Consider the following 15,535-nt stretch of genomic DNA (forward strand, 5'->3'; position numbering starts at 1 on the left):
CCTGCAAGTAAGCACACCTTTCTCTGATAGCATCAGAGCACGGGGGGGGGGGGGGGGGATTCAGAAGAGGAACCCGGATGTCCCTACACCCCCTCCCCCCTCCGCTTAATTTTTAAGGGACCTACAATTTGCTAACGCCCCTCTTCCTTTTCTGGAAACATAAGCTGATTCTTTCATCGGAAAAATCCTGTCATCACCCCAGCAGAGCAGGTCAAACTTGGAACACATTTTCGCACTAGCATTTTTGTCTCTGAGCTCTAATTTTTTTTTTGTCTACTATCGAAACACAGGCAAATACAATACTGAACGGCCACAGTAGTGAGTGGTTGTTCATTCTCATGCTATTCAGATAGGAAGGCTGGGTGAATCATTTGTTCGAATGCCCCCCATTAGGCTATCACAGAGCAGTGGCCCTGCTCTGCCATTTTTTTCTGCTCTTCGTACTCGGCTCCTGCGTCAGAATAATAACTCCTCAAAACACCCACTGACTGCGCCTCTGCTGACGCCATTTACCTTGGTGTTCCCACTAAGGGCTATCAGAAAAGCAAAGATTGTACATCATTTAAAAACTTTGCTTTCCCGAGATCCATTGAGCTAGCATACCAGTTTGCCCAAGATATGTTGCCACACTTATCAAACACGTATTCCTCCATCAATATGCTGTCAGCGACGATAATTTCACTACATCAAAATTTCCTGGTGCAGCGAAAGCTAAAGTACGAAGGTATTGCTCATTAAAATAAGCTACGTGCAGTTGCGCATATCTCTCTCTCTCTCTCTCTCTCTCTCTCTCTCTCTCTATATATATATATATATATATATATATATATATATATATATATATATATATATATATATATATATATATATATATATATATATATATATATATATATATATATATATATATATATATATATATATATAAGGGAAAGAAGTGTATACCTAAGGGCTCGTTTTTCCGTGTTTGGACACAATATTAATGAGATCTAACAGACAGTGTTGCCAAGGAATGTGCAGGGGAAGTTATTAGAACCAATGGAATGTTAATAAGAAGAAAGAAAAGTGGGTGAAAAAATAACCAGCCGTGAGCAGGTTCTGCTCACGGCTGCAGTTCCTGCTCACGGCTGGTTATTTTTTCACCCACTTTTCTTTCTTCTTATTAACATTCCATTGGTTCTAATAACTTCCCCTGCACATTCCTTGGCAACACTGTCTGTTAGATCTCATTAATATATATATATATATATATATATATATATATATATATATATATATATATATATATATATATATATATATATATATTCAGGAGGGGTGGGTATAACCCCCCTCTCCCATCTGACCACGCCAGTGACTTGAATAAAGATTAGCGCTTAGCAACACGTACCGCTACACTCAGCACAAGCTGTAGCCCGCACGTGGCAAGCTACTTGCGCATTACAATTCGCACTGCACTTAGGTGTGGTTATAAGTATGAACTATGTATTGGGTGTTTTACACAGGCGTGCTTCAACTCGCTGTACTTGGGTGCGATTACAAGTATGAACTATTAACTTGGTGTTCTTACCCGGCGCATTATTTTAAGAGAACCTAGAGAATGACTTGACTCTTTCGTTATCGCGCGAAAATGGCTATTCTTCATATGTCTCGAAGTTTTTGCCAATTTGAAAAGTACTTCAGCACGCACTGCAGCATAGCAAATTTCGCACAATGAAACGTTCTTTCCGAAAAAAATGTATGCTGTAAAGAAACAAAATTATTTTGAAATGAGTAAGAATGTGAAGTGAAATTTTCTGTTGCCAACTGGTAAACAGTCTAATAAAAAACACTATATATGCAGAAATATTCAAAATAAATAAAATTTACAACATGCATTTCAAAGATAAGTGACCCAGGAACACTACAAAAAGGTAATCTCACTCGCACTTTTAATTCACACAGAAAAAGAAAATCGGAACCGAGGTGCTCCTTGATTGTCCGTGCCATGCGGTGAAGCGTTCCTTGCTTTTTTGTGAGACACAAGAGAAGTCGTACATTTTTTTTCTAAATATATTATTTTTTATAAGAGTGTTCCAATATAGATGGATGCCCGCGATGCGAACAATTTATAAATCAGTCAGACGCCTATTGAACTTCGTTATTGAGGGCGAAGCTCCCTATGCTGTGGGTAGTTAGTGCGTCTGCGATGTATGTAGTAGTAGTAGTAGTAGTAGTAGTAGTAGTAGTAGTAGTAGTAGTAGTAGGTATAGCCACCTCCACAGCCTTACTAGAGGAGCGGCAAACGCGCACACTTTTCAATTGAGGAATAAACCGCTCGTGTCTTTAGTGTCCTTGTTGTCTCTGTGTCGTTGTTTTGTCCTCGCGCTATAACTATCGTCATGCCATAGCAACTAGCCCCAAGCTGACACACTTCTAAGCCACGCACGTTAATCATAAATAAAAAGATTGTTCTTTCTGGCGAAATAACTTACAGAGACGAGTATTGGTGACTTATTCTCCAATAAAATTCGCCTCGAATTTGAGGCTTACTAAAAAAAAAAAAAAACTAGTATCAGAAGGACGCACTTTGAGCACTACCTGACCAGAAAGGGTTGCCGGGCACGTTAAATTCGCTGGGCGTAACTTCCTTGGTTTTAGCAAGGTTAGCGAATGTTGGGCCGCAGTGCCATGAATATAGTGAACTAGTATATATATAGCCATGAACCAGAGGCGGTGAAAAGTGGGAAGTAGACACGAAGCGCAGGCCGTAAGAAAGTGCGCGAGTGCCACCTCTCGGTTAGTCCTTGGAATGCCCGCTAGATGGCGGTACTTCTATGTGTTGAATATATTGGAGCGTATAGAATATAGCGACAATATGATGAAAAGATGCGAGATGGCGGTACTTGGAGTGTTGAATAGGTGGACGAACGGACACACAGACAGATGCATGGACGGACGCACAGACGGTCGCACAAACGGAAGCAAGAACGAACGGACGGACGTACGCTTCGCCCCACTCATCATCATGCACTCCATGGATAAGCTGATTTTTTTTCGTCTAGCATCCCCTCTTTCATCGAGCCACCTCACTCCGCATAAGTTGACGTTGCGATATAAGCATTCAAGGATATTTCCTTACATCTTTGCACATCCTATATGAAAAAATCGCAGCATATCCAAGGACTGAATGATGACGAGTGGGGCGAAGCGTCCGTGCGTGCATCCGTCCAGCCGTGGGTCTGTGTCCGTCCGCGCGTCTGTCTATATGTCCGTCCGTCTATTGAACACAAGTAGCACCATCTCCCATCTTTTCATCATAGAGAGAGAATAAAACATTTATTTGCGACCGAGGAAGAAATGTCGGTGCGTGGGTTCCTTAGTCTGGGATTTCATTGGCACGGGCCCCGCCGCGGTGGTCTAGTGGCTAAGGTAGTCGGCTGCTGACCCGCAGGTCGCGGGATCGAATCCCGGCTGCGACGGCTCCGTTTTCTATGAAGGCGGAAATGTTGTAGGCCCGTGTGCGCAGATTTGGGTGCACGTTAAAGAACCCCAGGTGGTCGAAATTTCCGGAGACCTCCATTACGGCGTCTCTCATAATCAAATCGTGGTTTTGGGACGTTAAATCCCACAAATCAATCAATCAATCCCATTGGCACGGGCCGCTGTACTCGCTCGTATCACGAGGGCCTCTTTGGGTCTTCGTATCTGAGCTGGACAGAGATGCCTCCTACCCTACAGTGAGCTGGTATGTGCCACAGGGGATATACCTTTAGGGGCAAAGCTCCTTAAGCCGTGGGTCATGCATCCTCGATGTATGTAGTAGGTTTCCATTTCCACGGCCGGGCTAGACTGCACAAACGCGCGCAGGTGCAGTCTAGCCCGGCCGTGTAAGCAGGTGTGCAGTGGAATTACATGAACTCGGCTGTCATTCAAAACTCGAGCCGAAGCGGACTACATCACGGAGGAGTACAGGAGCAGTAGCTCCGCCCCAGATAGTTGTCCCCGAGTATAGCAAGCGTGTTTTTTTTTTTTTTTTTTTGCAACCCAAGAGTTCACCCAGACGCACGTGACGCTGCCCACCATAGGAGGGATTAGTGACACTAGAGGACACCCTGTGTCTGATATGATAGAAGCGACACAAAAGCCACAAGAAACTGGCTGAGAAAGCCACCTCCTTACTTTAAACACGCGGCGGACCTTCAGATTTTTAAATAATTTCCTCACTCCTAGAAACAGCCCTCTATTGAACAGCTGACAAATTTTCGGCAATTACTACTGATCAACCATGTCAGAGCGAAACTGATACCTTAACTTGATATCTAACTTGCAAAGATTTTGATTACAGAACTTTGATGTTGCAGTAGCATAAACACGAGGGGCACGCACTTTTGTGGATTCCGCCAGCTAGTGGGTTCACCAACAACACACCACACACTGGTTCACGCAACGGTCTGTTCGCTATTCTGCCAAAACGGGCAAATTCAAATTGATTCGCAAAGTTGTGTGGCCAGACTAACCACTAGAAAAAGCTGGGTGCACGAGAAACAAGTTCAACATGCCAGGATCAACGATCGAAAGCGTCGATCCCCAGTGATGGATTTGAATAGGCGTGGTACAAAAAGAGCTAGGTGCAGCAAGGTGATGCATTGTTACTTATTTAATAATAATTGTTGGAGTCCCAAAGCAGTATGGTTATGATGGAGTTATGGGTTCCGGTAATCTACATCATCTGGTGTTCTCCAACGTCCAACAAAATCTAAGCACGTACGGGCCTCTAGCATACAGGCTTTATCAAAATGCAGCTGCCATGACTGGGATTCCTTTCATTGGTACTTGTTCGAAATGCGTACAACTAAAGTTGATCACAGAACAATCCATGCTCGAATTGGCAGTAATGTCTTTATTAGTACTTTGTTACATCATTTCCTTATTCACAAAGGTTAAGACAAAGCAGGGAAAAATATGATGTGAAACGTGCTTCCTGCAGCCATTATCACGCACATCAAAATATACACTTTAAACATTCAAGTGAAGCAGCCTCTTTTTTTAATGTCTACAAACATACAACGATTTGCCCACTTCCCTGCACACACCACGGTAAAAACAATAGACCGAAAGAGTGGTAACAACTCCAGATACAACAGCTGTAACAGAGCTAGTTGACACGGCAGGGTTCTTTACTGGGTTGCCCGGCCAAACTGCAGTAACACAGGAAGAGTCCACATTCACCCATTTCATTCGGGCACTGGTAAAACTAGACCAGAGCACAGCTGTTACTGATGACATGCCTCTTTTTCTTCTTTCTTCTTCAAAGTCCAGACAAAGTGCTAGCAACTTCAGCAGCGGAGCTCCTTCTACCTGCAGTTGCGACAGCTTACGCAACTGTTTTCACAAAGACACAGTCCTTGCTGTCTGCAAATCCTTGGGCCGGGGAGCGAGGCAAATAAATAGCACTGTATTACCTTTACTTCTGCTGACTCCACACGACACAAGCATGGGGAGGAGAAAATGGTAAATTTCGCATGAAAGGGAGGCAACAGAAACCAGTGGCTTTTGACATTCTGCAAATGGTGATACCGCGGGGATCGGTTCCGGACGCTTTCGACCGGTCTTCAGATCTGGAAAGAAAACAAACCGGCATTACGAAATTTGGCCAACTGATACTGCAGCAGCTACAATGCGGCTTGTGTAATGAGAAATTAATGGCATCACTCACCCCTTCAATATCCTCATCGCCACTGACTTCATCGAACTCAATGTTGTCGTCCTCCTCCTCTTCGCCAAAGTTGACAGTGTCGTTGATTTTCGCTGTAGGAAAAAAAACGAAAGCGATTGAAAACCCTGCTCCAACCTAAATATTCGCAACATGCGTGCAGTGCACAAAACCACAGGAGCAGTACCGAACCCTGCACGTATGGAAGCAAATGAGTGCGACAAAAATTGCAATTATTGCAAAACATTTAGGAGTGATGGCTCATTAGGTTCCAGTGAGGTCACCACTGTATTACAAATAAGTTATAGCTTATCTCTGCACTACAAAATGTAACTCAAAACATACCCAATCCCTCAATCAGTAACAACATACAGTAAAAGCTCATTGATTCAGATTTTACGAGACTGGAATAACTGTTACAAGACTGGAATCCGCCCTTTTCACAATGCTCTAGCGCATGCACCCTTCCCCTTGTGCAAAAAAGTTGTGAAACGTCTTTTCATCTTGACGGATTTGTTCCAGCAATCCCAGTTGCCCCAGTCCCTACCAAAGCGGCAGAGGGCAGTACAGGGAAAAGAGAGAGGTGGATTAACCGTACACTAAAATTGTCCAGTAAATAATAAACAAGAGTGCAGTTGTGACAGAGTCCATTAATGCATTTTCATTTGCTTCATGAACATTTTAGTCCTATACTTATCCTGCACAAAGCAGATCAAAACAAGCAACTTTCGTCACGCTACAACATCGTTCACAAGATGACAATGGCACCGCACTCCAGTGCTTAATTAGCTCAAAACACACTCTGCACTCCTCTATTATTCCATACCACCACCACCACGTACAAACGACAGTTTTTTCAACAGATAAAATTGCTAGCAAATGACAGTTAACTCATTCTGATGTGATGTAGCAAGCGAGTTTTATGCCAGCATGCGATCAACAGCTGAAAATTCATCTTCAACAGCTTCCGTCATGATTGCATGCACATTGCTGCAACGTGCTAGATCTGTGTGCACAGAGCTGTAGTCACTAAGTGTGTACATATAGCAATGCGGACAGCACCACTTTGTCAGGCCATATTTTTGTAGTCGGCAAACGCCACTTTTCACTCATTAGGGTCACAAACCTCGAGTAGTTCGTGCTTGGTGTGCTCCGAGGTTTGTCCTAATTAACAGAGTTGAAGCTGAATATGAGTGAATCAACAAGAATTCAATGCCACCAAACAATGCATTTTTCTGGCCAGGAAACACGTCTCAATCATTTAATTTTTTGATGAACAATGGTAAAATTACCGAGCTTTTACGCATATTAAAACTAAGGATGCCCAAGAAAGACGGACTGGACTTTTTTTTTTAAGTTTGCAGTGTTCAATTACCATTCTTGTGCATGCACTTGATATCCTATAAACATCTTGCGCCTATTACACACAGAACAAAATTAATGGACGAGTTAGCTTTGATACTTGAAAAGAAAGTCCTCTCATGCTTTCCAGATGGAACAATAACGTAGCATTGTAGGAGTCAAGGCTAGCCCACTATCTTTGCGAGGGCTTTGCCGCCTGTTTCTGCGTCTTGATGTCGCGACGAGTACCCTCCTCCGCGGTCTGTGGCGCTGGGGGAGCGGGGCGTGACTTTAACCCCTCTCACCCAATAGCTGATGTCCACTGTGGCGCTGTCTGCGGAGTCTTTCGAAACGCTTGGCGCGCACGAGTCCAGAAAAAGTCAGACCTTTCAAGGATAGCTTACGATGAGTACGCATTTCTTTTCTGTCCATCAGCTCCTATCGTTTGGGGCTCATCGGACTTCGCCAACGGCGCCTTGCGCTCGAGGCAAACGCTCACCTTTTGTTGCCCCTTGCGAACGCTAGGCTGAAAAGCGATGCGGTGTCCTAGTGCATGGTCAGACTACTCCAACCTGTATCTCTCTGAAGCCAACGCGAGCGCATTCTTGCCCTCGCTCCAGTGAGCGGGCCCCTTTTGTCCCTGTGAATCACCTTTGCCCACGGAGACGTGCTCGCGGCACCCTGTAATACTTCTCGCCTGGGGCGTGGATAAGCCCATTTGCTTTCCCGCCGCCCCTGTTGCAACGGGCTCTGCACTGCGTTTTGGTGTTACCGCAGGCAATAAAGTGTTCCGCCCTTGAGCAGTACCGTGTCCTCCCCACATCGATGGTTAACGCATGCCCTGCGGCTCGCTAAGATCGGACCCACGCTAGTGGCCGTACTTTTTCGGGATATGTGCACACTACAATGTGCAAAAAAAAAAAATGAAAAAAATGCAGGCTGCCTTTAAACCTGCGACCTACCGTGCTCGGGCAGCTCGCCGTAGGACTTCAAGTTTCGGGCTTCATCCGGGTTGTATTTGAGGATGACATCTGCTTTGGCATCTTGGTAGTCTCGTAAACCAACTAAAATGATGTCACCCTGATTTATCCAAACCTGCAACCAGTGCAAGGCATCACAACTTAAGTTCGCAACTTGTTACGCGAAATTCCATCAACTTGGTATCTAAAACACGGTAATATTCTTGGTATCCATAATGTGGCAGTAGAACATTTATGGATAAAGGAACCAAAGGTACACCTAAATATACTATGTTTCTCTGTATGAAATCATGAGGGTAAGTCAGAGACTACAATCTGTATAACAGTGGCTCTGCCTTGACTAGCATGCCTTAATAAAAGGTTAGAACGCGCACATTGTGCATCAGTAAGCAAGAAAAGGGAAGATGAATGTACCAGCAATGACAAAGAGCTCTAATGCAATTTTTCTCCAGAGTACAATTGTAGCCAGTTTTTGCCACTTAGTGACAAAGTTCACTGCCTGCAGCAATTTTCACAAGCTATAAAACATGCACGGTTATCACTAAACACATAGCCAAACTCACTAGATCCAAAGAAAGTTGCACATATGTGCACTGCCCTGGAACTAACATGCGACAATCAATAGTGGATATCAGTTCTCAATGCACCTATGTAATGAGCAACTGTTCTAACCACCAAAAGGATTAAAGCCTTCTTTTACACAGATGACTGCAACAGTACCCAAGTTGTGTATATGTTAGCACAGACATTAAATTTAAGATGTGTTAATGCTTTCATTGCCTTGACTAATGAGGATAACATGTGCAAACAATGTAAGCACTACTACCAGGTCAAAAACGGCAGTGCAGTTATGCAGAACAACAAGTTTTAAATTTCAACGAGCCTTTCAGTGAATACCTGAAACACCTTTGCATAAAGCACCTCAGATAGTGTGCACACCTATTCCACACACCTTTTTAAAAGCATTTATGCAAATGCTTCAATTTAGAAAATCAGTGCAACAAACCTAACCAGATGGCCGAGTTTCTCGTTCAAATATTGCGACATAAAAAGACATACACAACACTTCTGCAAGCAGCAAGGAGTGATCATTTCGAGTGCAAAAAATTAACCAAGAAAAAATGTGAAGCAAACAGTACACACATGGCACATTTTCTCTCTCACAAAGATGAGAGAAAAGAAGAAACTTTATAACCTAGAGCTCGGGAGTCTTTCATTTGCAAGTTCTACAGAGCGAAAACTTGTTCGCATGTATACAGCCACCAACACATTTACCCTGAGCAGCAAAGACTCCTTTTGTGGCCGTTATTCGCCGAAAATGTGTGTTGTGCAAAGGCAAGAATCCAATACTGACTTCGGAAAAATAGTGTGTTATGCCAGCACATTCAAGGTGGCACAGCCAATAAGAATTCATCCCCAGAAGTGAGGAGGGGCTAAATGGTGAGTTTAAAGAAACCTACAAATGGCTCTGCAAGTAACGAATCACGTGCACACAGTTAAGTACAACTTAGTTAAAAAAAGATACTTGCCTTTTTTCTCAGTTTTCCTCGGATGTGACACAGTCGCTTCATGCCGTCAAAGCACATGGCCTCTAGCCGCCCGTTGCCAAGCATTTTGATAACTTGAGCATATTCTGTTTGAAAAAAAAAAAGCCATGAAAAACAAGTTATGCACAAGCAAGAACATCTGCCACCAGGCCATAGCAATATAAATTATTAACAGTGGACACACACACACACACACACACACACACACACACACACACACAACGGACTATCGGAGCAGATCATTTACAAGACAAAGTGCAACTTGAACTGTAAAAACAGTTGTAGTCATACAAATGAGCCACAATTCATAACACTTCTGCAGCAAGAATTTCAGCTAAGAAACTGTAGACAAAGCTTCACCATCAATTAAAGGCAACAAACAGAATCAGGTGTCTCAAAATAACTACAAAGTTGGATAACATGGACACTTGGGCGTGAATCCTGGCTCATTGCAACAAGGTCGACACTAGCTGAAGTTAGATGTTTCACCGAGCTAAATTTACTGCTATATTAATTACAGTTTACAGGTATGCACTCCGATCAGATGCATACGTTACCAAAATGTCTAGTCCCCTCGTTCTTGAAACTTTCGCAGAACGCCTTAAAGTGATCGTAAATATATTTAGTAGCAGTGTCTTACCTTGACCGTCCTCCTTGAAGACGAGTTCTCTCTTTTCCGTTTCATTTTCGTTCTTTCCTCTTCTCCTGTTTTTACCTCCCTTTCCTGCAAGCAAAAAGAAAGGAACGTTAAGGCGCAACCGTGACGCAGCAGCCATTGGTGCCACGAAACACGGTGTCACAGAATGCGTAATTCTTTACAAACTAATAGAACTGTGTAAGGCACGGACAGCGAAGGAACGTTCTTAATGTCAAACCACATTCTCGCAAGTTACATTTGATTTGAATCTTCGTTTACGGTCGTGGCGACAACATGGTCAAGGCATTGTCCTACTGTGAAACAAACATCGCAATTACAGGCATCTCGTTACCTCGATAAGAGCTCTGAAGAGCTACAGGACCGTGCACAGTGATAATGAAACCGCAAAAGTTTCATGGAAGAAATAAGGAATCACACTTTCAGACAAGAGCTGACGAGTCGAGCCGCACAGCCGACATTTTGCGCAACCGCTTAAAATCCAGTACCTCAACTTCGACGTCGAATGTCACGCAACGCTTGCAAGTCTCCTTGCAAACTTTCGCAACGACAAACAAAAACACGGAGCAGGCTTCCGGCTACTAAGATATAACGCTATGCGCATTGCACCAGAACCCTGGAAAACACACAACCATTGTGGGCCAGTCATCAGGCGCCTCGTACTACCGCGCGAGGCACAGTTCAACGACACTTCGGAAATAAATTGAAAGCCTAATGCTTACCCTTGTTCTTCGGCATGTCAGGACTGCTTAGTTGACGTCTTTCGCAATGAAATTCTCACAAATTTCGCAGACCTACTTGCACGGCACGCAATATGGACGACGCACAAGCCCGAAAAAGATGGCGCTACCTGCGGAGTCTCAATGTTGCTTATATTTGCTGTGTCTTGTCGCCTAAGTCACCAAAATCAGCAATAAAAAGTCAACAGTTATCAACGTCACTGAGTGACGGAAAAAACAAAACCCAAATCGCAGTTGTTTTGCTTTGTAAACAATGTTAGTGTGGTTCGAATGCCTTTGCCAAAATATTTTATTTCGCTCAAAATTGTTTTTGTTGTCGTTGTCGACTTTAGCCTTTGAGATGTACTACTCACGCTAGCGACAATACAGCGTCGCAGAGGCTACGTTTAAGCCCTATACGTTTCTTATTTTGGTTTTCCATATGTGGGAGTGGCGCCGCAGTAGCCGCAGTATCGACTAATCTGCAAGTGGAAAGTGGAGTATTTAAACGCCAGAAGGAGTAGAGGGAGAGTGAAGTGAACGCCGGTGCGCCTATGTGAGCTTCGTTAGGAGAAGCGCTGAGGTAACTGCGTAAATCATCGGTTTTGCTGCAATTGCTGCACCTTTTACGTAGAAGTTAATCAAGACGGGCCTTTAGTATGCCGATCAAGGCTGTGTGCGTGTTGTCCGGATCGGACACTACCAAGGGAACCCTTCACTTCACGCAGGAGGTGAGTCTCGAAAGTGGCGTAACGGGATTCGCGCACCCTCCTTAAACATGAGCAGATGGCCGTATTTGTGAGAAACTGCGTACACACGACACTTGTAGCACGTACCGATACCATAATTATGTCGCTCTCTTAGCCAAACGTCCCGTGCTTGTTTTCTTTTGATGTCTGGGCCGGTCTGGGGTGGGCTCTGCACACGGCACCATTAACCTTGTGGCTCGCCGGTTTCCTTCTCGAGTGCTTCCGCGACTATCAAAAGTTTACGGACGGCCTTGGGGCCCACTTCGAAAATGCCCACTTTGTATTGTACCTTATGTGCGGTGTTGTACTAATCGTGCGATTGCGTTCTTCGCAGTGCGAGGGAAAGCCGGTTAAAGTTGTTGGCGAAATTACCGGCCTCAGCAAAGGAAAGCATGGGTTTCACATTCACGAGTTCGGAGATAACACTAACGGTAAGCTGTTTTAAAAACACCGTGCAACGCTCGTTTAAGTTTTATTGTGCTCATTTCATTGCGGGCGCTAATACGTGTTTGGAAAGCCGTGCCCGCTGAGGATTTGCCCCGGAGCCGAAGTCCTGCTTCCGACGTCTAACAGGTGGTTTGCATCCTGCGTTGTATTGACGCTTTATTTTTCTTTTTTTTTTCAGGGTGTGTGAGTGCAGGTGCACACTTTAACCCTCATGGAAAGGAGCATGGTGCGCCGATTGATGCGAACAGGTGATGCGCCGGGAACTTTTGATTGACGCGTAGGGCCTACGCCGTTTGTCAGCTCATTATTTTCCCTCTGCCCATGCACTTCTTAACAGGCACGTAGGAGACCTGGGCAATGTTGAAGCCGGCGACAATGGCGTTGCGAAGGTGAACATCGAGGACTGCGTTATTTCGCTTTGCGGAGCGCACAACATCATAGGACGATCACTTGTGGTGAGTGTCGAAACTTGCCGCTACAGTCAACTTGCCCGTTTCTCTCCGATAGAGTTTAAACGCTCGTTTCCTGCTTGAATACAATGTTCAATTTCCCAGGCGAGACACCAAGTTCAGTGAAAGACCATTTCTATGCTGTGTAATTTGACTTTTGTTCTAGCAGCAGGAGAAAGAGTGCTTGCTTTACTGCAGTAAATTCGTAGCCCATCACAAACCCTTCAACAGGTACATGCCGACCCAGATGATCTTGGAAAGGGGGGCCACGAGCTGAGCAAGACCACCGGGAATGCAGGTGCACGACTGGCCTGTGGTGTTGTTGGCATCACCAAATAAGCAGAAAGAATAAAAAGCACTTGATATACTGCGTTCATGCATTCAACGTTCCGACAAATAAACCCTTGTTTTATTAAGCAAGTGGTCATGTTCTCTTCATGCTTTCATATGCATTCTGCATCATTTGCATGTTAGTCTTCCATACATGCTGCTAAAGCATGCTATCGTACTTCGCTAGAAATAATCCTCTAAGATTAAAAAAATATCTACAACATGCCAACCGTATACTTTCTAATGGTACGCTAATTGGGCGGCCGGGGAAGTGCAAATTGGTATGAGCCTTTGCATCACGTTTTATTTGAACACCTATTCAAGCTAGTATTTACTTATGGCGGGTGTGTACGTGATGGCTCTGATGAGTTCCCAATAGTTTGATTTCACAGTGCATCCCATTTTTTTATGCGTTTCAAATAAAGTATCAAAATCTCATTGTGCATTGTTTCACAAAGCAAAAAAAAGAAAGTGGATGACCAGTATTGGCACTGTCTATTTCATTTACAAAGCATTAAAATGTGCTCCATGATTTGGTGTTTTTTAGAACCTTACTGCAATTAAATGGTATAATTTGTAATAGCAAGAAGCTGCATGAATGTTTGCATGTTTTAGAGCACTATTCAGCAGACAGTGCTCTGTCTTTTTAAATGACATGGCAGAACAAAAAGTTACTGCATGGTTTTACACCTTTGCTAAAGACAAGTACAAACATGCTTGTCATTCAGAACATCCAAAATGCAACTTTTGCAGCAAAAAATCAATTCATATGCATTAATCTTTTCTACAGTGCATAAAAATATGTTGAGAAAATGTCTAACACTAGTAAGTCAACAATGTATCAAAGTGTTTATTGTTTAGCAATGTCATCAAACAAATGCTTTAGAGGAAAAAAACACATCAATACAGGTCTAACGAACTATGAAAACATGACAGCAAAGAAGCATAGAATAGGTTACTAGTTAAGTATCATGTCCATCAAAGGAATCCTACTTCACGTCATTCACACAAGTGCATTTTTGCACCCTGGCGTGGGCACATCTTCGAAAAACATTTGTGGAAGGAAAAGCAGGGCATAAGTTAAAGATGTGTGCTCTCGTTTGAGACTTTGTTCGCAGAAGGAGTTCCCTGGTACATCATTAAACAGCCTTTCGATATGGCATCCACACTGTCTAAAGAATTGCAAAAGTTTAAAAGTAGTTCAGGGAAGCATTCAAGAAAGCTACTCATGAACCACAGCACAGAATTTTTTTTTAGGACGTTCATTAAGTGTCAACACACAGGAGACAGTGGTCGAAATGTGAAGTGATGTCTTGACATCCAAGCCTTGTCAACCTGGACGGCCATTAGCACTGGAATGAGACTACGACAAGTGCTTAGTGCCACATAATGAGTTTCCAGCAAGACATGGTGCACAAGTGAAGCACTTCAGAAGGAGCAGGAATAATGCAATGCGTGTACAGTGGGCCATCTTGACCAACGAAGTGACTATGTTGCCTTTTGCTGCGCTAATATCTAAATCATGCTACTGCCCCCAACTTGACTGCTACATCATCGGCAGTCAATGACTTACAGAGGTTCCTTAGGCAACAATACATATTGTTGGCACTTTCCCCAGTTGGCTGCCATCTTCACATCTGAGCTGCCACTTCTTTGCATGCTTCGACAGGCACCTGTATTTCAATCAAAGCTATAGCCTATACCTCAACAGCTGAACAACGAAAGTATACAATATGGGAATATGTCACCATTTCACTCCTTATGCCTTCTTTGGGAGGGCAATATTTTGTTTCAGGAATTTTACAGAGCGTAGTAAAGAATTGAGAGGAACAACAATACAAACTAGTTGAGTACCAGAACATGACTATTACTCTAAATATGTCGAGATTAAATAGAATTCTAAATAAAGAAAGAGAGAGAGAGAAGGAAACAAACAAGTACTTCAATATTTAACTGGTTCCGAGAAAAAGCATTAACGTATTCCTATGAGCCAGACATTCCGCTATTTCTTCAGGCACAGAAGCCTGCAGACGTATGTAGGCAGCGGAACATGAGGCAGCCGCTAAAACAGAACATGAGCACTTGAGTCCACAGACTATTTACAACCACGATGCACCTAAACTGTCGGAACAGCAGGTTATTCGTCATGGGAATGATAGCTCTAACTTGCTTCTTAAGCACCCCACACACTACTGAGCAGCATAGAAGGGGGACAAATGAAAGTCGTCCGTGCTCAGTACGAGTGCCATTGCATGCACTGACCACAAGGTGTACCGCCTGGCTCCTACGAAAAGGGTGGCTAGCTCCACTAATATGGAAGCACTGTAATCACTGTTGTCCCATGCAGAACAACTTTTGGTGCACAACCCACTTAGAACAATGTCATGTTCAATTACAAAATTTCCTTTCTGTTGCCAGACGTATGGTCTTCAAGACAAAGTACAACACTAATGTCTGCATGCTTTATGCATTTCCAGCACAGTAAATTTTCACTGGAACCATTCAGGTAACATAACATTATATGCACCAAGTGCAGCTGGAAAGCAAGCAAAACATGGCATGTATACAATGCTGCATGTAAAGCTGAACTAAAAAAAAATAAAGCTATTCACTGTGCTCCTTC

At 43.6% G+C, this 15,535-nt stretch overlaps 2 protein-coding genes across 2 annotated transcripts; one reads left to right on the forward strand and one right to left on the reverse strand.

Annotated features, from left to right (window-relative positions):
* Nucleotides 1-4,862: 4,862 nt before the first annotated feature.
* On the reverse strand, nt 4,863-11,092 carry eIF1A (eukaryotic translation initiation factor 1A). The gene is made up of 6 exons (XM_037425879.2): nt 10,941-11,092; nt 10,204-10,287; nt 9,546-9,649; nt 7,999-8,131; nt 5,699-5,790; nt 4,863-5,600 (listed from the first exon to the last, which is right to left on the reverse strand). The coding sequence occupies exons 1-6, from the start codon at nt 10,954-10,956 to the stop codon at nt 5,595-5,597; spliced, it is 435 nt and encodes a 144-aa protein (XP_037281776.1). The 5' UTR covers nt 10,957-11,092; the 3' UTR covers nt 4,863-5,594.
* Nucleotides 11,093-11,392: 300 nt separating this feature from the next.
* Nucleotides 11,393-12,998, forward strand: Sod1 (Superoxide dismutase 1). Its single transcript, XM_037425878.2, has 5 exons — nt 11,393-11,668; nt 12,021-12,117; nt 12,312-12,381; nt 12,471-12,588; nt 12,814-12,998. The coding sequence occupies exons 1-5, from the start codon at nt 11,597-11,599 to the stop codon at nt 12,919-12,921; spliced, it is 465 nt and encodes a 154-aa protein (XP_037281775.2). The 5' UTR covers nt 11,393-11,596; the 3' UTR covers nt 12,922-12,998.
* Nucleotides 12,999-15,535: the final 2,537 nt, after the last annotated feature.

This window comes from Rhipicephalus microplus, chromosome 5 (genome assembly GCF_043290135.1).
Source record: "Rhipicephalus microplus isolate Deutch F79 chromosome 5, USDA_Rmic, whole genome shotgun sequence".
Lineage (NCBI taxonomy): Eukaryota > Metazoa > Arthropoda > Arachnida > Ixodida > Ixodidae > Rhipicephalus > Rhipicephalus microplus.